This window comes from Haliotis cracherodii, unplaced genomic scaffold (assembly GCF_022045235.1).
Source record: "Haliotis cracherodii isolate W230 unplaced genomic scaffold, xgHalCrac1.p SCAF_7, whole genome shotgun sequence".
In the NCBI taxonomy this organism is placed as follows: Eukaryota; Metazoa; Mollusca; class Gastropoda; order Lepetellida; family Haliotidae; genus Haliotis; species Haliotis cracherodii.
In genome coordinates this window covers 24147868-24171802 of record NW_027266330.1, presented here as the reverse complement: position 1 = coordinate 24171802, position 23935 = coordinate 24147868, and the positions used below count along the sequence as shown (strand labels likewise).

At 41.1% G+C, this 23935-nt stretch overlaps 1 protein-coding gene across 4 annotated transcripts in view; it reads right to left on the bottom strand.

Moving 5' to 3' along the window:
- Positions 1–23935, bottom strand: part of LOC139447229 (uncharacterized) — an 87026-nt gene that overhangs the window by 2567 nt on the left and 60524 nt on the right. Inside the window, exons 2-3 of one of the 4 annotated variants that reach the window (XM_071228474.1) lie at positions 7395–7757; positions 2989–3555 (exon numbers count right to left, since the gene is read on the bottom strand). The exons of 1 other annotated variant lie outside the window; for it this stretch is intronic. In XM_071228474.1, coding sequence (XP_071084575.1) covers positions 7420–7757 — 338 coding nt within the window. In that variant the 3' untranslated portion in view covers positions 2989–3555; positions 7395–7419. Of the gene's footprint in view, positions 1–2988; positions 3556–7394; positions 7758–13554; positions 14462–20003; positions 22874–23935 lie in introns of those variants that run through there. 2 more of the 4 variants (XM_071228473.1, XM_071228475.1) reach the window with 2 other exon arrangements.

The window sequence follows — 23935 nt, the reverse complement described above, 5'->3', positions numbered from 1 at the left end:
GCCCAGGGCGCTCTCAGAATTAGAAATAGGGCGCTCTTATTAGAATATTATTTTGGCGAAAGATCATAAATTTCGTGGTTTATGCTGACAGCCTGAAATGTTTACATACGACAGATATATTTTTCCAGAATTTAATTGCCCATAATTAAGGGTGCATGTAACACACAAGTGCATATTACACATGAATAAATAAGTCTTGTGTACATTGATCAATCGGAAGGGGTGCTAATTGGGATTGTTCACTAGCCAATATATTAGCAATTATTGCCATGGGCACTTATTAGAGCGGTGCGCTTATTATGTCGAATAGGGTATATATATTGTAAGCTCGACATCTTCATTGTCATACATAAATTGTTAACATCAGCTGATGTGGATATGAACAACAGGTCATATGGAAACCATGTTACTGGTATTATTTGGGCAGACCACAACAATATTGAAGTGTTTCAGAGAGGAATATTATTATATACATTTGGACATTTTGGCGTAATTGTAACATCAGCATTATGTTTGAAGTCCTGGGCTTTTCACATCTATCCAGCAGGACATGGAAGACCTTGACTAAAGGTCATCATTGAGTGCGAACCAAAGGCTTCCCAAGCTTAAGTATCACATGACATATATCAAAATGGAATTCAAACACTGTACATAAAGCTCAAATATAACATCAAATAAATAGAAATGATGCCAAATAATATAATCTACTATTCATGTGTAATATAAAGATATGGAGTCTCCCAACACAAATACCTAGGTCTGAGAGTTGATCAGGATATATCACGTTGTCGGCCATTGCTGTCAGTTATCCACTTCACACAAAAAGGTTCTTTGTTTCTCAGCTCTCAAACATTATTGTTGCTTGAACAGTATACCATGTGTACTAATTTTATTAGATCAGTGAAGATTCGGGGTAGAATAGGTCTTCAGCACACCATGCTTGGCGTAAAAGGCGACTATGCTTGTCGTAAGGGGCGACTAACGGGATCGGGTGGTCAGGCTCGCTGACTTAGTTGATGCATGTCATCGTACCCCAATTGCGTGGATATTGAGTTTATAAGGATTAGTCAGACACAAATTTGAATTTCTTTACATGCACTTGGTGCATGTAAGTTTTCAATAATGGGTTGCACTGGTGCATGTTTTAAAAAGCTAAATTGAGCCTTGGTTTGTTATAAAAATTTAGAAGCCTTGACACAAATGGGCTGATTAGACAGTTCATCTGACATGACCTTCACCGATCATAACTCATACTTAAACATAGCTGTCACAGTCTTAGCGCCAAGACGTTAAAATAAGACTTTTGAGTCACAGCCTCGAATTTGTGGAATACGTCACAGGAACAAAAAGTCAAGTAGCCATTGCCTTCTTTCTGCTGCACAAAAAACTTTCTGATCGGGGAGATAAATGAACAAATTGTGACTAAAAGCTTTTAATCCATCAATGGGTTGAACCCTCAGCTGTCTGTGAGGCACTAAATTGTAACACTGGGCCAACTATGGACATGATGCATCACAGAATTCCTCAGTAATGACAGACAAAGGTTCATAGGTGTCAGGCATCTAACAACAATAATTACCTCACAAAGTACTCCTGATTAAGATTATCTCACAACTTCTACAATGCTTGAACTGCCTTCATGCCCTTCACTGAAACCATTATGACCAAATAGGTTTAGGTTTTAGACCTTAACGCTGCTTTTAGCAATATTCCAGCAATATCACGGGGGGGACACCAGAAATGGGCTTCACACATAGTACCCATGTCGGGAATCGAACCAAGGTCTACGGTGTGACGAGCGAATGCTTTAACCACTAGGCTCCCCGCCCGCCCCTTTACGTTTTAGATGGCAGAGTCACAAGCCACATCATCTCTCATGATGGACTTCTAGCCATCCAACAGACACAGGAAAACCCTTCACTAATTATGCTTCATGTATTACCGATTACAATAAAATAGTTTGATGTTTTGTGATCCTGAGAGGTTGATAAATGACCTCTGGAAAGAACCACATAACTTTGACTGACTATTATGCATTATGTGCTTGGGAATGGATGACATGTCTCCACAGAGACACACTGCTGTTCACGTTCCTCACTACCTGTGTACAAACAAATCTTCACATTGGTCTGCCATTCTGTGAAGTCCTGATAGCTCATGACACATGATTTTGTTTGTTTGTTGTTTAACGCCTCCCTCAGCAATATTCCAGCTATATGACGCCGCTCCGTAAATAATCAAATCTGGACCAGACAATCCAGTGATTGACATCATGAGCATCGATTCAAGCAATTGGGATATGACATGCATCAACCAAGTCAGCGAGTCTGACCACCTGATCCCGTTAGTCGCCTCTTACAACAAGCACAGCCACTTTTTATGGGAAACATAGGTTGCTGAAGAACTATTCTATCCTGGATCAATACACAAGAGAAGTCTTCTGATGCAGCTGCAATGGTAATGAATCTGCTGAAGTACAAGTTTTGTGAACCCCCTGCTATTCTGTTAAGTCCCTATTGCTCTAGCCACAAGAACAAGTCTTCTGATGCCTATGTAGTACTGTGAAGTTTCTACAGGTTTTCCACAGACACATGTGTTATCAAGTTTTGGATGTCACAAGTACAAGACAAGTTTTCTGATGCCTCTGCAAGGCTGTGAGATACCTATAGCTCTTCCTGCAAACCTCTCTTCAGGTTTTGGATGTCACAAGTACAAGACAAGTTTTCTGATGCCTCTGCAAGGCTGTGAGATACCTATAGCTCTTCCTGCAAACCTCTCTTCAGGTTTTGGATGTCACAAGTACAAGACATATTTTCTGATGAATCTGCAAGGCTGTGAGATACCTATAGCTCTTCCCACAAACCTCTCTTCAGGTTTTGGATGTCGCAAGTACAAGACATATTTTCTGATGCCTCTGCAAGGCTGTGAGATACATATAGCTCTTCCCACAAACCTCTTTTCAAGTTTTGGATGTCGCAAGGACAAGACAAGTTTTCTGATGCCTCTGCAAGGCTCTGAGGTACCTATAGCTCTTCTCACAAACCTCTCTTCAGGTTTTGGATGTCGCAAGTACAAGACATATTTTCTGATGCCTCTGCAAGGCTGTGAGATACCTATAGCTCTTCCCACAGACCTCTCTTCAAGTTTTGGATGTCACAAGTACAAGACAAGTTTTCTGATGCCTCTGCAAGGCTCTGAGGTACCTATAGCTCTTCTCACAAACCTCTCTTCAGGTTTTGGATGTCGCAAGTACAAGACATATTTTCTGATGCCTCTGAAGTGCTGTGAGATACCTATAGCTCTTCCCACAGACACAGGGATACATTACACCTTCATGAACAGACTTGATGTGGATGTTGTAATGATAACGTGTGGCAAAATGTTTCTGGCACAAGTCACAGAAATAACCTTGTTTAGAACTTGGTACATTCCCAGCACTGTGTACACTGAAAGATGTCTGACTCCCTGAGTACTGTCTGGAGTCCCTAATGTAACCTTCACTTCCAGGTACATTCCAAAGAGAAGCTGTGGATGACTCATGGTAGTCAGCCTGTCCTGAAAACAAACAAAAAGGTTTTGATGACCCTTGTCTAGGGGAACATGCATTTTCGCGAACTTAACAAAACAAATAAATGGTCACATGAGGTATAATTCAGAGCTGTGACCACTGGGAGTTCTAATCACGTGTTTTTCACGCTAGAGAAAAAGTATCATAATAGGACTGTTCTGTATGACGGGTAAACCAGTGATATAAACAGAGTGAGGAACGCTTTATGATGCGTGAGATTTGGAATGTTGCATTGGCAAGTCAGCGTTTTGATACCAGTTCCTGGTGCTTTTGGGGGGCTATATTTTTTAAAGTTAATCAATCGAAAGTTTTGCAAAAGTTGAATTATTTAAATATATATTTTTTCATATTTCGTCTTTGAATGAAAATATGCTCATTTTGTATATTTTCTTTACGTAAATGGAGCTCTAATATAACATGACATAATTTTCTATTGAATGACAATGTGTAAAACCAGAAAGTGGTATCTCAAAAAAAACAACCCCAAAAACAACTACCAGTACATACATACGTCTATTGAGAAATGATTGGCACCTATTTGGACATCAGTAAAGCATAATGTCAAACAAACAAAGCATAAGCCAGGAAACTACTGAAAGCTGATGAACATCAAGTGGAAGTGTTAGATCTACTAGAAGCTGAAACCCTTACACATAATTAACTGCATTTCTCCACAAGGTTGACTTGAAGAGTATTTGTTCAGGTAAAATCTTTGTGCAGCAGTAACTCAGGTCTAAACAGGCCACAGTCTAAAACAGGCCATAGGCTTGTCAGATGAAGTCTACACAGTCACCTCACTTGACACAGAACATTAGTCTAAACAGGCCATAGTCTTGTTCGATGAAGTCTACACAGTCACCTCACTGGACACAGAACATTAGTCTAAACAGGCCATAGGCTTGTTCGATGAGGTCTAGACAGTCACCTCACTTGACACAGAACATTAGTCTAAACAGGCCACCAGGCTTGTCAGATGAAGTCTAGACAGTCACCTCACTTGACACAGAACATTAGTCTAAACAGGCCATAGTCTTGTTCGATGAGGTCTACACAGTCACCTCACTGGACCCAGAACATTAGTCTAAACAGGCCACTAGGCTTGTCAGATAAAGTCTACACAGTCACCTCACTTGAAACAGAACATTAGTCTAAACAGGCCACCAGGCTTGTCAGATGAAGTCTAGACAGTCATCACACTTGACACAGAACATAAGTCTCAAATATTATCATGGAAATAATTTCCTAGATTCCCAACTGTACAAAATAAATAGTGAAAGATCACAGTGAAACACTGGGTGTCCCTATTCCAATGTCCTTGTATGCATTACAGCACAGATGTACACCATCAATGCCCTGACCAGATTCACAATTTAATGTCTCCTGGCATACTTCACATAAATTCCTCAGGCTGACCCACAGTCTCTCAGTCTCTAGGTGACATCAGTCCTGATTGACACTTGATAAAACAGTTCCAGATCCTGTTGACTCTTCCATCCATCATAGGATAGACAGCCCTTAAACATGGTCTGACAAGGATCTACTCATTAGTCCCTCCATTACGGGCAAGAAACCCTTCAGTCTGATCTGAGAAGGATCAAACTCTTCATCAACAGTTGACAAAACTAAACCAGATCAAGGATCTGTTCACTACTCCCTCTATCACAGGGAGGGAAAGTTCAGTATTCTGATCTCATGAATTCTTCATCAACATTAACAGTTCAAGGACCTATTTTCAACTGCCTCCATCACTGATCCAATGAAGAATGATGGCTTTGATATGGCATGCATGAATCCTAAAGACATGAACTTCCAATGATGGCTAGGACAGTCATGATTCTGATCCAGTGAAGATTCAATCTATCACTGGCCAGGACGCTCAGGATTCTGAACCAATAAAGAATGATGGCCAGGACACTCAGAATTCTGAACCAATGAATATTCTATCTTTCACTGGCCAGGACACTCAGAATTCTGATCCAGTGAAGATTCAATCCATCCCTGACCAGGACGCTCAGGATTTGGAACCAACAAAGATTCAGTTTATCTATGGCCAGGACACTCAGAATTCTGATCCAATGAAGAATCAAACCATCACCAGCCTGCATGGACATTCAGTATTATGATCCAATGAAGACATCAAACCATCACCAGCCTGGACATTCAGTATTATGATCCATTTAAGACATCAAACCATCACTAGCCAGAATGTCCAGAAGCATGATCGGAAAAGGGTCCTGGAGCCTGATCACAAGAGGATATGAACGATGCACAACACTTCTGATGTCTTTGCAGTCCTGTAGCGTAATTATAGATCCTGCCACAGACACAAGAATGGGTGATGCGGTCATGAACAGCTTCCTTGTGCCTCTTGCAGTAGTACGGCCGAGTGAAGACTTTGTCACACTGATCACAGGGGTACAGAGGTACCTCCCCACCCATCTTGGTACAAGCCGAGTCATTGTAAGTAAAGTATGGCAGACTCAAGTCCGCTGCACCTGGAACTCCTCCTACAAAACTTCTATCTTGGGACACTGCCTGAATGGGAGACTTCAGGAAACCAAGAGAAACAGCCTTTCCTGAAAGCAACAAAATGGATTCGGATTCAGATGTGTGTACACAGTTTTTGTTCGAACATTGACACAGAATTGAACTGAGCAACAATAACAATAATGCTGAGTATCTGTTTATGTCAGCTTTTGTCTGATAGTGGTAACTACAGATCACCAGAGGCCCGTTCCACAAAGTGATCGTAGCAGTATGACTGTCTTAAGTATTGGAGTTGCAATCATCTTAGTGCAGAGATCACTCTATGGAAATGGACCCAGGACCTGAGCGTACTGTGTACTTGCCTAGAAAGTGCATGTATGAGACTGTTCTCAGCTAGCACAATCCTTACACCTCACCGACACCGACATTTGTTGCACAATGAGGCAAAAAGGACAGATAACTAGATTGTCTGGGCTTCGAATTCTTCTTTATAAAATTGAAATGTTTTTTCTCTCTGTGAGAATTAGGCTATGTGAAGAAAGTAAAGGTATTTTTTTAGCCTGTTATACTTACACCTTACAGTGTAAACAGATGAATACCATGTCAGAAACACAACCACTTTACAACACTGTTCGAAATGATACATAAAATAAGTAGAGAATATCTATCCCAATTACTTTCACTTTTTCAGTGATGGGATCTGACAAGTTCATTCCAGGCAAATTAATCACAAATCAACCATATTTACAAACCAACAAGGCTATCAAGAGGGTCACCTGCTTTGAAAGGTTGGGAAAACCAGCTTAAGGTTGGGGGCCACAAAGAAAGAATTACAAGATGCAAGCAAATCTACCAGCCCTTTGCCAGGAGACATTGAAACAGCAACCAACCCCACAACACTGTGCACACTGAGAATGTGGTTTCAATGCAAACTGATCTGAATTCAAGGTGCTTCATGCATGCTTCAGTAGCATGGAGTCTTACAGTTCATAAATGGCCTAATGTTATGACATCTAGGCCCGATTTAACACAAACAGATCTGTCCTCATCTGAATCCTAAAGACATGAACTTCCAAATGCCATATTAAAACCTGTAGGTTCTAAGCCTTTGACCTGAATCGGTTTTCTTCAAATACATTGTTTGAAGCAGACAAACAAGACCTCCTAAATGCCACATTTGACACAAACAGATCTTTCCTCATCTGAATCCTAAAGACATGAACTTCCAAATGCCATATCAAAACCTGAAGGTTCTACCTTTGACCTGAATCAGTTTTCTTCAAATACATTGTTTGAAGCAGACAAACAAGACATCCTAAATGCCACATTTGAACCTGACCTGAGCTTCATCCTTGAGGACCATCTCAGTTCTTTGCTGCAAGGTAAACAGGACATCGTTTCCGATGCCTGTGCAGGCCGGTGTCGTAGTTGTATGTCCTCCCACAGACGCAGGTGTGAGTCACATGGTCATGGGCTGACGCCTTGTGCCTCTTACAGTAGTAGGCCTTTGTGAACACCTTGTCACACTGATCACAAGGGAAGAGCTGTTTGGGACTCTCCGTCAGTAAACTAGGGCTCTGGCCAGCTTGAAGGGGATTGAAAAATACTGGCAAACTGAAGTCGTCTGTGCCTGAGAAGTGTCCATAACTTGCCAGGTAACTTCCCTCTCTCTTCACTGCCTCCACCCACGGCACTGCCGTCCCTGCAACAGAAGGTGAGTAGGTCAGTGCCTCATTCAAGAACATGGACTATATGTTCCAGGGTCATTATCTAAGATGCTTTGTGTCAGAGCCTCATTCAGAGAAGGTGGACTATATGTTCCAGGGTCATTATCTAAGATGCTTTGGGTCAGAGCCTCATTCAGAGAAGGTGGACTATATGTTCCAGGGTCATAATCTAAGATGCTTTGAGTCAGAGCCTCATTCAGAGAACTAGGGCTATATGTTGCAGGGTCATTATCTAAGATGCTTTGTGTCAGAGCCTCATTCAGAGAACATGGGCTATGTGTTCCAAGGTCATTATCTAAGATGCTTTGTGTCAGAGCCTCATTCAAGAAGAGAACTTGGGCTATATGTTGCAGGGTCATTATCTAAGATGCTTTGTGTCAGAGCCTCATTCAAGAGGGGAACATGGGCTATATGTTCCAGGGTCATTATCTAAGATGCTTTATGTCACAGCCTCATTCAGAGAACTAGGGCTATATGTTGCAGGGTCATTATCTAAGATGCTTTGTGTCAGAGCCACATTCAGAGAACTAGGGCTATATGTTGCAGGGTCATTATCTAAGATGCTTTGTGTCAGAGCCTCATTCAGAGAACATGGGCTATGTGTTCCAAGGTCATTATCTAAGATGCTTTGTGTCAGAGCCACATTCAAGAAGAGAATATGGACTATATGTTCCAGGGTCATTATCTAAGATGCTTTGTGTCAGAGCCTCATTCAGAGAACATGGGCTATGTGTTCCAAGGTCATTATGTTAGATGCTTTGTGTCAGAGCCACATTCAAGAAGAGAACATGGACTATATGTTCCTGGGTCATTATCTAAGATGCTTTGTGTCAGAGCCTCTTTCTAGAAGAGAACGTGGGCTATATGTTGCAGGGTCATTATCTAAGATGCTTTGTGTCAGAACCTCATTCAGGAAGACAACATGGGCTATATGTTCCAGGGTCATAATCTAAGATGCTTTGTGTCAGAGCCTCATTCAGAGAACATGTGCTATATGTTCCAAGGTCATTATCTAAGATGCTTTGTGTCAGAGCCTCATTCAGAGAACTAGGGCTATATGTTGCAGGGTCATTATCTAAGATGCTTTGTGTCAGAGCCACATTCAAGAAGAGAACTTGGACTATATGTTACAGGGTCATTATCTAAGATGCTTTGTGTCAGAGCCTCATTCAGAGAACATGGGCTATGTGTTCCAAGGTCATTATCTAAGATGCTTTGTGTCAGAGCCTCATTCAGAGAACATGGGCTATATGTTCCAAGGTCATTATCTAAGATGCTTTGTGTCAGAGCCACATTCAAGAAGAGAACATGGGCTATATGTTCCAGGGTCATTATCTAAGATGCTTTGTGTCAGAGCCTCATTCAGAGAACATGGGCTATGTGTTCCAAGGTCATTATCTAAGATGCTTTGTGTCAGAGCCACATTCAAGAAGAGAACATGGGCTATATGTTCCAGGGTCATAATCTAAGATGCTTTGTGTCAGAGCCTCATTCAGAGAACATGGGCTATGTGTTCCAAGGTCATTATCTAAGATGCTTTGTGTCAGAGCCTCATTCAAGAAGAGAACATGGGCTATATGTTCCAGGGTCATAATCTAAGATGCTTTGTGTCAGAGCCTCATTCATGAAGAGAACTAGGGCTATATGTTCCGGGGTCATTATCTAAGATGCTTTGTGTCAGAGCCTCATTCAAGAAGAGAACATGGACTATATGTTCCAGGGTCATTATCTAAGATGCTTTGTGTCAGAGCCTCATTCAAGAAGAGAATGTGGGCTATATGTTCCAGGGTCATTATCTAAGATGCTTTGTGTCAGAGCCTCATTCAAGAAGAGAACATGGGCTATATGTTCCAGGGTCATAATCTAAGATGCTTTCTCTTTCTAGAAGAGAACGTGGGCTATATGTTGCAGGGTCATTATCTAAGATGTTTTGTGTCAGAACCTCATTCAGGAAGACAACATGGGCTATATGTTCCAGGGTCATTATCTAAGATGCTTTGGGTCACAGCCTCATTCAAGAAGAGAACATGGACTATATGTTCCGGGGTCATTATCTAAGATGCTTTGTGTCAGAGCCTCATTCAAGAAGAGAACATGGACTATATGTTCCGGGGTCATTATCTAAGATGCTTTGGGTCACAGCCTCATTCAAGAAGAGAACATGGACTATATGTTGCAGGGTCATTATCTAAGATGCTTTGGGTCAGAGCCTCATTCAAGAAGAGAACTTGGGCTATATGTTCCGGGGTAATTATCTAAGATGCTTTGTGTCAGAGCCTCATTCAAGAAGAGAACATGGACTATATGTTGCAGGGTCATTATCTTAGATGCTTTGGGTCACAGCCTCATTCAAGAAGAGAACATGGACTATATGTTCCAGGGTCATTATCTAAGATGCTTTGGGTCAGAGCCTCATTCAAGAAGAGAACATGGACTATATGTTCCGGGGTAATTATCTAAGATGCTTTGTGTCAGAGCCTCATTCAAGAAGAGAATATGGACTATATGTTCCAGGGTCATTATCTAAGATGCTTTGTGTCAGAGCCTCTTTCTAGAAGAGAACATGGACTATATGTTCCGGGGTCATTATCTAAGATGCTTTGTGTCAGAGCCTCATTCAAGAAGAGAACTTGGGCTATATGTTCCAGGGTCATTATCTAAGATGCTTTGTGTCAGAGCCTCATTCAGAGAACTAGGGCTATATGTTCCAGGGTCATTATCTAAGATGCTTTGTGTCAGAGCCTCATTCAGGAAGAGAACATGGACTATATGTTGCAGGGTCATTATCTAAGATGCTTTGTGTTAGAGCCTCATTCAAGAAGAGAACATGGACTATATGTTCCAAGGTAATTACATAAGATGCTTTGTGTCAGAGCCTCATTCAAGAAGAGAACATGGGCTATATGTTCCAGGGTCATTATCTAAGATGCTTTGTGTCACAGCCTCATTCAGAGAACATGGGCTATATGTTCCAAGGTCATTATCTAAGATGCTTTGTGTCAGAGCCTCATTCAAGAAGAGAACTTGGGCTATATGTTCCAGGGTCATTATCTAAGATGCTTTGTGTCATGATCCATAACTTTTCTTGTTCATTATATAATGGCCTTTGTAATACTCCCTGAACAGTAGTGCTATATTATTATACACCAGCATGACCAACACGACAACAACAAATTATAGTAAAGTTGTTTTATTTACATGATATATTCTATTACATAGACATGGCTATCTCACAAACAAATACATCAGGGGTCATGTCATCTCAATTCTAGGAATATATATCTTTTAATATGTACCAGTAACAGTAAGTAACTACAGCTACAACCATACTCCATATGGTTGTCTATAGCCATAACCATTGTCCATAGCTATAACCATTGTCCTCAGCCATAACCATTGTCCAGAGCCATGACCATTGTCCATAGCCATAACCATTGTCCACAGCCATAACCATTGTCCACAGCCAGAACCAATGTCCACAGCCATGACCATTGTCCATAGCCATAACCATTGTTCACAGGCAAAGCCATAACCATTGTCCATAGCCATAACCATAGTTCATAGCCATTACCATTGTCCATAACCATAACCATTGTCCTCAGCCATAACCATTGTCCTCAGCCATAACCATTGTCCATAGCCATGACCATTGTCCACAGCCATGACCATTGTCCATAGCCATAACCATTGTCCACAGCCATAACCATTGTCCACAGCCATAACCATTGTCCATAGCCATAACCAATGTCCATAGCCATAACCATTACCATTGTCTACAGCCATAACCATTGTCCACAGCCATAACCATTGTCCATAGCCATAACCATTGTCCATAGCCATAACCATTGTTCACAGCCATAACCATTGTCCCCAGCCAGAACCATTGTCCATAGCCAGAACCATTGTTTATAGGTAGCCATTGTTCATAGCCATAGCCCACAGCCATAACCATTGTCCATAGCCATAACCATTGTCCATAGCCATAACCATTGTCCACAGCCATAGCCATTGTCCATAGCCATAACCATTGTCCATAGCCATAACCATTGTTCACAGCCAAAGCCATAACCATTGTCCACAGCCATAACCATAGTTCATAGCCATTACCATTGTCTACAGCCATAACCATTGTCCACAGCCATAACCATTGTCCATAGCCATAACCATTGTCCATAGCCATAACCATTGTTCACAGCCATAACCATTGTCCACAGCCAGAACCATTGTTCATAGCCAGAACCATTGTTCATAGCCATAGCTATTGTCTACAGCCATAACCAGTCTAGAGCAATAATCATATTCAACAGCTGTAACAATGAAGTTCACATGCTGTAAAAGTATGGTTGTGGTTGTAGTTGTTGATAAAAATCATATGAAGGCTGGCTTTTGTTGGATAACATTTGCATGACACAATACCAATTGACACTTTCATGACATCATTTCAACCATGACATTATTCAAGTTGAAATTTCCATGCCACAATTTCAACTAGCACTGGCAAGACAAAATTTCAGCAGGACTTGAATGACACAATCCAAGATAATATGTGCATGACACAATTTCAGAAGTTGTGGAGAGAGGCTCATACCATGAGATCTGAGATTGCAACATCAGTGCAACATCAGTGCAACATCAGTGCAACATCAGTGCAACATCAGTGCAATCATTTGAACTGTATCATCTTCGAACAACCGCCTCCGTGGTCTAGTGGTAGAGCTTCCGCCCGGAGAGCGGAAGGTTTGGGGTTCAATCCCCGGCCGCGTCATACCAAACGACGCTTAAAGATGGTACTTGTTGTTACCCTGTCTGGCGCTCGGCATTAAGGGGCTAAAACAAGGACTGGTTGGCATGGAGTCAGTATACTGTGTCTGAGTGGGGTATTCATGTTAAACTGCAGCATGGTATCTCAGTGTACTAGCACTATAAATCGACTTTAAACCCAATTTCACCTGACCTCACCATCTTCGAACAGTGTGCCTAACAAGCTATGTGAAGATCCGGGGTAGAATAGGTCTTCAGCAACCCATACTTGCCGTAAAAGGCGACTATGGTTGTGGTAAGACATGATTAACGGGATCGGGTGGTCAGGCTCGCTAACACTAACAAATAAATATTTAATCATAGTGAACCTATGTTATTTCGATAATATATCAAAGTAGGTCAACGGGACTTTCAGTATCTGGATAAAAGGTCTCACCAAAAGTGACGCCATTGAAAACTTATGTCTTATCCAATTTTTGTGTTTATTGTATCAAAAAATAAAAATGCAGACCAGTGAGTTTATATATGAAACGTTGATCGTGCAAAACATCTACATACAACAGGTGTCAAACTCAAAACTACATTAAAAACACACAACAATACTAAAAACAACACTCAGCATCGTTACTGGAGGATCACCTCGGTATGGAGGGTGTCAAACATGAACCAACCTAACAAGTGAGTGAGTGAGTTGGGTTTAACGCCGCTTTTAACAGAATTCCAGTTATATCACGGCGTGTCAGCTTAATGTGGAAGGAAAGCCTGAAGTGATGCAAGTCTCAGACATTTACCACTTCGGTGAAACCCACGAGCATAGGTATGGTGCTGACAAACCTAGAAACATAATCGGGGCGAACCGGGATTCAAACCCACAATCATAGGTTTCTGGCGTGCACAAGGGGACGGGCAATACTGACCATTTGAATAAAAGTATAATGAATTGTATTTAATACATTTAAACATGTTGAGACTGTGTTCAAGAAAACATCACAATTTCTACATGTTAAAATGCTAATGTTATCATAAATGGATGAGAAACCTGTCCACTGACATATTTCCCTTGACGTCCAATGTACATTGACATTCCTTTGATCAAGCGGGAAGGTTAAAATGCAGTTTGGTCACAGCTGAAAGAATGTTTTAGAATCTGTTTCCCATTAGCAATACTGAACCTGTGGTAAAACAGGAATTCATTCGCTTTGATGAATAACGTTTTATCTTCGAATTTAGTCTATGATTCTTAGCTGCAATAAATTAACCTCAATAGTGGCATTGATTCTCCCATAACAATTGCAGAAATTATGTGAAAATTTAAGTAATTTAACAGCCCCTCCCTAAGTTCTTCCCCAACATAGTTCTGTCCTAGTTACCGCCAAAGACTGGGGCTCGATTCCCCACATGGGTACAATGTGTGAAGCCCATTTCTGGTTTTCACAGTGATATTGCTGGAATATTGCTAAAAAGCGGTGTAAAACCATACTCACTAACTCACTCATTCTAGGCAGGTATTAAAGAAATCCTGATTAACACAAGGTTAACACGAGGTTAACACGAAATCCACCCCGCAGACATCCTTAAGACATGGAAACAGATCTGGCAGTGCCAAAGACAACACAAAACTTCTGATGTCGCTGCAGTCCACTAAGATAGTGATAGGTCTTGCCACACAGACAGGAGTGAGTGATGTTTTCATGGGCAGACTCCTTATGCCGACGACACAGCCATTGTTTCGTGAACACTTTGTCGCACAGATCACACGAGAAGATCTTCCTGGAAGGACCTTCAAGACCTTCTGAAGCCAGACCTTCTGAAGGCAAGGAAAACCTATGTTCTGAGAGATACTGAAGTCCTCCTTGAAACACTCGTCTGAGGGAAGCAAGTTCAACGGCAGGCTGAGAACCCACAGGACCTGCCCATCCTGAAAGCAACAAATGATTTCACTTCAGTTTTGTTACACAAACATGGACTCCGCAGGTGTTGGCTGACATTCAAAGAAACAGACACAAGCCAATATTTCTCGTAAACAACACACATTACTTGTCAAGTGTGAATTCCTCAAGCCCAATGGACATTCAAAGAAACAGACACAAGCCAATATTTCTCGTAAACAACACACATTACTTGTCAAGTGTGAATTCCTCAAGCCCAATGGACATTCAAAGAAACAGACACAAGCCAATATTTCTCATAAACAACACACATTACTTGTCAAGTGTGAATTCCTCAAGCACAATGGAAAAAGCACAACAGTTGTCAGGTGTATGATATACACTAATTCACATGATTCCAAGTGTATATGTATCATGTTGAGATATCATATCTGTAGAACTAGAATACCAAAAAAATAAAATCTTTTTAGATATGAACAGAACATATTTCAAAAATTGAAAACAAGAAACTAGTCAACAGTATTAAATTGCAGTCGACACTCAGGACAAATAATGAGTGAGTGAGTATGGTTTTATGCCACTTTTAGTGAGTAAGTGAGTGAGTATGGTTTTACGCCGCTTTTAACAATATTCCAGCAATATCACGACATGGGACACCAGAAATGAGCTTTACACATTGTACCAGGTCAGGAATCGAATCCGGGTCTTCGGAGTGAGGAACAACCGCTTTAACCACTAGGCTACACGACCGCCCCCAGGACTAATAATCAGTTTGTCAACCTGTTTTTCAGCTGTAAATTTAACAAATGAATACGTGAAGACATTTTCTAGTTTGGAGGTAAGTGCATATTGTCCTGTTTATTGCACAGCAAGGGCCAGCACATATGATTTTCTTGCTGCACACTTTCTTTCCAAAATACACAGCTGTGTTGAGGGGTGTGTGTACTCAATATGAGTGTTAATGCTTTTCCCCCCAAAGGAAAGACATTACCATCACACACCGGAAATACCATGACTAAAAATGTAGCAGGGGGAGAAACTAACAGTTATAGTCAACTAGTCCTTACAATGATAACATATAGAAAAACCCTAAAAATTGGCAAATTTCTACTCGTCCTTATGATACCTTAACTATTGGACAGATTGGCAAGGACTATAGGACTAGTGCCAATTTCTAACGCTGTCTAGACTGAAGTACCCAATGTAATCCTGTTATTACACAATCTGGTTATAAAAAATGTTCATTGTTTGTCTGGATCTATTTATTATTTTCATTCAAAATGTCATTCAATATTGTTCACCATCAATTTCGGTGATAAAGTCCCATTGAATAATATCATCACAAATTAACTTCAACTGCTTGACATCTGATCCATGAAACCAAAAGAACAAAATTTCAAATAATGCATATTCAAATGAGATGGGTCAGGTCACCACGAAGACTGTGCAGGATCCAAGTGTTGTTACACGAGTGAGTGAGTGAGTGAGTGAGTGAGTTTGGGTTAACGCCGCTTTTAACAGTATTCCAGTTATATCACGGCTTGTCAGCTTAATGTGGGAGGAAAGCCCAAAGTGATGCAGGTCTCAGATGTTTACCACTTCGGTGAAACCCACAAGCACGGGTATGGTGCTGACAAACCTAGAAACATAATCGGGGCGAACCGGGATTCGAACCCACAATCATAGGTTTCTGGCGTGCCCAAGGGACGCAACTCTGCATAGCGAATCGCGGCGCCTTAGACGACTGGGCCACCCATGCCCCCTGTTGTTACATGAGTTGTTTGTGGTGTGATTATAAGATTATTTTACAAGGTTACCAAGGCAGTTGCCTTCATACACGGTTTGTGATTGTCATAACAGTTTGATGACACTTGACACTGAACTTGGTGTAAAGCACTAAATCTACTGCTCTATAACATTATAAACAGTAAACAACGTTTATAATGAACCCGCTTACAACAAACTGACCGATATAACAAGCTTATTTTTTAGTCCCGACCATCTGTTATATAAATTCTGCATATATGCCTATAATGAACTACGGTTATTACGAACTAAAATGAGTGGTCCCTTCGTGTTCGTTATAACCGTAGTTTACTGTATTTAGAGTCATTTATGTCACTGTTTCCGATCCTGAGCAGTGAAACTAATATGACAACAATGTCAATATGTCTGGATAAAAATGCATCACTTTATTAATGTGATCAAGGGACACTCCCATTTTCCACATTAATTTCATACCCATATTAATGTAATGATTTACAATATACTCTCATGTACCCTGGTGCATCAGATCACAACCAGTGCTGACAATTACAGCCAAGCTGACCTTCAAACATCTGTTGGGGCGGTCGGTTAGCCTAGTGGTTAAAGCGTCCGCTCGTCACGCCGAAGACCCGGGTTCGATTCGCGAAATGGGTACAATGTGTGAAGCCCATTTCTGGTGTTCCCCGCCGTGATATTGCTGGAATACTGCTAAAGGTGGCGTAAAACCGTACTCACTCACTCTGACATCACACAGACAGCTTTACTCCAGAGGGAGGCCACTCCTCTGACCAAGGACGCAGGTTTTACAGTGTCTCTGCAGTGAACACTGGAACGAGAACGTCTTCCCACAAAGACACGAATATTTAACGTTTTCATGAATAGCCATCACATGTCTTTTTCGGGAACTTTCGGTCACAAAAACCTTGTCGCAGTCACTACAAGGCCAGATTCCTCGTTTATAGTTTGGGTTTTCTCGTCTCTGTTCCGGCAAACACAAGCCAAACTGACTTGGTAATTTGATCTTGAAATTTGGAATTTTGGCTGATTGAGGAGAATCTCCGTTTCCTGCAAGTGACCATTGCTGGTTGGACAAACCCCCAATAGCATGGCTCCACTGTCCATCTGAAAGATACAGGAAGCCAAGCTTAGGAACAGTCAATATAAGACAGCTACGCGATATCGCAAAGAACAATGAAGAACGAAGCGTGGTTTATTTCACGATAAAACACAGTTTTGTCATGACGTCATTTCTGGAGATTTGAAAACATGCGCTCGCATCTTGATGGTGTCTTAAATTCGACGTAATTTTTGAGAGGGAAGTATCTTGTGAGTTGTTCCCCATTGATGTAGCGGGCAACGTATATAAACACAATGGTGGATTGGCCCCTCATGGTTTACTCTATTGTACCATAAGCGACCACAGGCTAAGATGGATACCCCACTCAGACAGAGTATACTGACTCCAAGCCGACCAGTCCTTGCTCTATCCCGGTAATGCCGAGCAAAGTACCATCTTTTGATGTATTTTAATATGATGCAGCCTGGAATCGAACCATTGACCATGGAGGCAGTCAAAGTAACATTAATAATTTTAACACAAATTACAACCAGTCTTTTGTCTTTCTTACCCCTGAAAGGTTTGGACTTTGGATTTGATCAAGAGATCAAGTATTGCTACAATAACTAAAAATGGCAATTTCTTCTATGATACACAAAGCCAGGCTTAGAAACAGTCAACAGTGTCACAGTGGCTCAAGAACACATTAAGTTTAGAATGGAAATTCTATATTTTTCTTTGTGCAGTGATAACATATATTTTCTACATTTCCCTATGTTCCTAGCTTCAGGATGTCCCCTGCCATGTCCTGCCATAAATATATTTGCTCAATATCCACTTACATATATCATATATTCTCCATAGTGATTCCCAGCTCACTTTCAACTCCCCTCACTTTAAACATAATCTGTATCATGTTACATTTAAGCTATCCCACAATGCACCATTTTATCCTCTGCTCATGCTCAGAACTACGGACATGATGTCACAATGTTTTCTTATATTAACTCCAACAGCCTCGATATTGTTTACCTATTTCTGTCATGTTTATAGCAGCTGCAGCGATACCCTCCGTTCATATATTTATTTCTTCGTAAGGGCTTCACAAGTCATGTTTTTCATTCATACCCGCAGGGTATGTCTTTATATGTAGCAACCGAGGGGCTGGGCTTCACAAGTCATTCCATGCCCTGCATACTGCATAGGAATGGCTTGTTGCCCCCAAAGTACCTTTCTTCCAAATCTACAGTCCAGGGCCTGCACGGTCTCAGGACTTGTTCATTACCCGCAGGGAAACTAGCATTCATTCAATCCGGTCGGCACGACCCTTACCTCTTCATTCATACCCGCAGGGGTTTTTCATTCATACCCGCAGGGTATGTCTTTTTATGTAGCAGCCGAGTAGCCCCTAATATATTGCCAATGTTATTTATGAATATTTTCATGAATCCCATTGTTTTATTGTCACTGCACAAACGGAGGTTTCATGATGCATGGCTATTTCTGTGAACAACCATGGCAGCAAATCATCAGTCACTATAACTTAAATGGGGTTGGATGGAGGTGGTTGGGATTTACCAGTGAGTGAGTGAGTGAGTGAGTGAGTGAGTGAGTGAGTATGGTTTTAAGCCACTTTTAGCAATATTCCAGCAATATCAAGGCGGGGGACACCAGAAATGGGCTTCACACAATGTACCCATGTCGGGAATCGAACCCGGGTCTTCGGCGTGACGAGCGAACGCTTTAACCACTAGGCTACCCGACCGCCCCTGGGACTTACAACTCTTGTGTTGTTCTTTCACATGGTTGTCCATAACTATCAGCGCTAATTACTTTAAAGTGTTGGCTTCCATTGTCTATTGCTAATCACCTAATCGCATGACGATATTACATAAATCTTCCGGAGATCTTTTTCCGTTCAATTCTAACAATGGAAAGTATGTGGGAATTAGCTGTGACTGTCCATTACAGTATATATGTCAAACAATATGTTAGTACTTTCGTTCATTTGTTGTGATAATGTCATTTGGTCAACTGTTACGAACCAGCATAGGTTGCTAGGGACCAATTCTAACCCAGGATCCGCACAGGTCTGTCAAACAGCTGCAGCGAAAAGTCTTGTAAACCAGGCCCTGACCACCATGAGTGAGTGAGTGAGTGAGTGAGTGAGTGAGTGAGTGAGTTGGGTTTAAAGCCACTTTCAACAGTATTCCAGTTATATCACAGCGTGTCAGCTTAATGTGGGAGGAAAGCCCGAAGTGATGCATGTTTCAGACGTTTAACACTTCGGTGAAACCCACGAGCACGGGTATGGTGCTGACAAACCTAGAAACATAATCGGGGCGAACCGGGATTCGAACCCACAATCATAGGTTTCTACGTGCCCAAGGGACCAACTCTGCACAGCGAATCGCGGCGCCTTAGACGACACGGCCACCCGTTCCCCCTGACCTCCATGATATTCCAGTGCATGATTCAGTGAGTGGGGTCAGCAGTCTTCACACTTGGGAATAGACAGCCAGGTCATAGATGTTCACAATTTGGATGAAACCCATGGTGCTGATTGTCAAAAGATTTAATCTTGATAAATCTTGGATCCAAACCGAAGACCAGTGAATCCTGGCAGATAAGGGACATAACTCTGCACCTAACATCGACCAAAGGGCCTAAAATGTCCAATTTAGACTCTGTGCTGAGAAAGGACAAGGAAAACAAATGTGACACATAAAATGACAAACTTTAATCAAGCATGTTAATTATATCCTACAGACAATAATGAAGGATTGAAATGGCCCTTCTGAACCTGCTTCTGTACAAATAACATGTTATGATCACTTCCTGTTATATTTCATACAATGTACCGACAGTTTGGGATTCACACAGATTAGATAACACCAACAAGATACACTCTTCACATGTTGTATTTCATGGTACATGGAGTGTAAAAATATTCTTTGATAACCCAAATTAATCTTTGTATCTTCAGAATCAAAACAGCTGATTTGATTAAAGTCCAAGTCGAAAGTCATTAAGGGCATTTGTTTCCCACTTGAAATGTCAAATAACAAAGTTACAGAAAACTTGTGAAAATTGTAACATTAGTTGACTGACAGCTAGTTTCCATTCTCACAATGATAAGTTTTGGACTTGTGATACAACCAAATACTGAAATCATTGAAAAATCCCACATATTCAAGCTCTCCATGTAAGAATTTGGGTTGGTTGGTTTGTTGTTTATCGCCTCACTTAGCAATATTCCAGCTCTATGACGACGGTATGTAAATTAATCCAGATTAATATCATGAGCATCGATCCACGCAATTGGGATCGATGACATGCATCAACTAAGTCAGCAAGCCAGACCACCCGATCCTGTTAGTCGCCGCTTACGACAAGCATAGTCGCCTCTTACGACAAGCATGAGTTGCTGAAGACTTATTCTACCAAGGACCTTCAGGGGTCCCATGTAAAAATGTCAGTGGTCCAAAACTATGTTTTTAACATATTGTACATTGTTTTTAACCACATCAAAGAAGAAGATGAGATAAATGCATCCTGAAACCCTCTAGTCTCCAATGACAACTGGTGTGGTCAACGTAAAGTTATACACATGTTGAACAAAATCTTCTTCTCATTCATATTGACACGTCTCACAACTTCGAAAAAATATTGAATGGTTTTGTTTGTTTCTTATGTTATGAAGTTCTTGCAGTCCAAACAGGCCCATCTTCCCAAGGCAAGGGAGATAACTGACTTTAGAAGTCAATTTTCCACCTTGCCGAACTAGGCTGCAATTATGGAGTCATATTTTGGCCGGACTAATGACTGATGTCTGGGTGCCGGAATTTTGGTCAAAGCAAATGCAAGTGATATGAGACGTGTAATCTGATTGGTCCATAGGAGGGGCATAGAGGGGACATAAGTCGTAATAGCCACTGGTAGCACTACGATTGAGCCCAGAAATTCCAACCTAGTTCAGCAAGGGTGGAAACTGGACATTTATAGTCAGTTATAAACCTATTTATTTGGATCGCTATTAAGTAAGAGACTTCTTTCTATAGGCATTAAGACCTATTGTGAGGTTTTACTTTCCAATCGGGTTAAATCTCCTTAACAGGGACCTTGTAATGTCCCTGGGATTTTATATAATATCCCAGGGATTTTATATAATGTCCTGGGTATTTTATTAATATAACTTCCGTTCAAATTGTAACCTGTAATGAAATGTAAAATCAAATGACAAATGTTTTCTTTATATTCCCGGGGATCGAACTCGCAACCTTCATATCTGTAGCCCAGTGAGTGTACCACGAGGCTACACTACAGAGGTGTTGATAAGACTCACTGGTTTTTAGAATGTCCTTTTCAAGATCCGTACGCCATAGTCGCATAGTCGCCCCCTTGGTTTTTCCCTCTCCCCAGGGCATGCTCTGTCTACCAAAACCTCGTGAGCGTGTTTTCTCCAATACTTAACGCCCTTGCCTAGGTTAGATGACATGGCCCTAATACCTCCAACTTCTTTGGGTTCAAATGGTGGGACTATGAAGTGATGTGAGATTCCTGTGGCCTGACTGTATCTGTGTGGTTGGAATGCTATAAGTGATATACTAACATGTGATCATAACATCACAGTAAGATCTCCAACATAGGAGGATGGTGAACAGTAAGAGGAGAATGAACATGAAGAGCAAGGGTGATATCCAAACAACAGCATAATGCTGCAAATGTTATGTACTTGGTACTGTGTACATGATTAAAGTCAAAAACATCAGCAAAGTTGCACATGTGACGAAAACTGTTCTGTGAAGATTATCAACAATGTTGCATATGTGATGAAAAGTGTCTTTGAAGATCAACAATGTTGTACATGTTATTAAAATGTCCCACAATTGTCCCATTTTTGGGTAGATACTAACCGAAAGAATACGTTTCAATGAAAAAGGAAATCGGTTCATTATGCGAGCTCAAATTTTCCATGTCTTTGTCCAGCTTACTTGTTGTCTTAAATAACAGTCCGAAAGTACTTCCTTCAAATAAAGTGTGATTTCTAAGCATGACTTTCAAGCACCAAGACCCATCTTAACCATGCCAATATGATTTTAACCCTGCTACCCGATCACAAAAACATTGGAGCTTCTAGGATTTAAATACTACACCATGGACTGCACACCCCTAAATCCCAAACACTAACAGCCACACACCTTGAGCAGCACAGAAGTGTTAAACATGACTTCAGCTCAGTATAAACATAAAACAACACTGCCATCACAAAACAGGAAGCAAGCTTATCTGTTGACGTATGAGCAAGATTTCTTATGCTTGCACAGCGAGCTGCAGGTAGTGTACACTTTGCCACAGACACACGAGTACCGCACGTTCTCATGGACATTCCGAACATGGACTTTCCTCGAGTCAGAAGTGGCGAATATTTTCCCACATATCGGACACTCACAGGCTTGACTGAGGGTACTTGGATTCAAGGAACGGGACAAATTTTGCAAATAGTTATCTGAGAGGGATTTTCCAGAAAAAAGGAGTCTGTGATCAAGATCCTGTGAGCTCCTATCTTGTCCAATATAGTCAACGGTATGTGAACGTATGCCAGAATTTCCATAACCTGAAAGTAACAAAAAACACTTTTTGAAGGAAGTTTATTTTTCTTGTCAATATCAAGGAAACTGTATCGATCAAAATTAAGTACAAAGTCTGCATCAAGCTTCTATTTTTCTTGTCAGTATCAAGGAAACTGTATTGATCAAAATAAAGTACAATGTCTGCATCAAGCTTCTATTGTTCTTATCAATATCATCAAGGAAACTGTATTGGTCAAAATCAAATGAAATGGTCTTGTGAAAGGTTATCTCCACGACAACATGACCATTCATCAGTGAAACATTGATAGTACCGTATGTTCAGTGTATGGATCCAGGAACAGTGGGTCAAAGGCGTTTCTTTAAAGAAGCAAAATAAATCTTTCTCTGGACAAGAAAATACTAAAATATAAGTTAAACAGTGTACATGAGTGAGTGGGTGAGTATGGTTTTATAATGCATTTAGCAATATTCCAGCAATATAATGGCTGGGAACATTACAATGGGCTTCACACTGTACCCATGTGGGGAATCAAACACGGGCCTTTAGCGTGGTGAGTGAGTGCCTTAATCACTAAGCTACCCAAACCCCCGAGAGTTTCTAGGGCATCAGTGCTGCCCCACACTGAAGCACATGTAACACAATATCTCCTTCGGCAAGCAACTGTTTAAAATGTCTTTGGTCACCAGCAGTGAATGGGTACCCGGTAGTATAGTAATGTGACTATTAACCTCCTGGCACCTTACAGGCTGCTTGGGTTGTATTGAGCAGTTATAAATTGGAAAGTGTGACAGGGCCCCAGATAAGCTGCGTATCTGCGTAAAATACGCATCAGAATTGCAGAAATATGCAGTAAAATAAAATCCAAGTGTATCAAATACGCAACGAACATTACAGATAAGCTACAAACACAAAACTTGTGCGTATCATCAAAATATTGTGAAGTAACCCTGCGCATTCAATTAACAAATCGGGAACTTATTTTGAAACAGGCATCCCGTCAATCTTGCCAAACTCCACGATGACAGTTACATCATGATCATTTGCCATCACACTCTTTTGTGGAAGAATCGTGGTATTTTTGAGT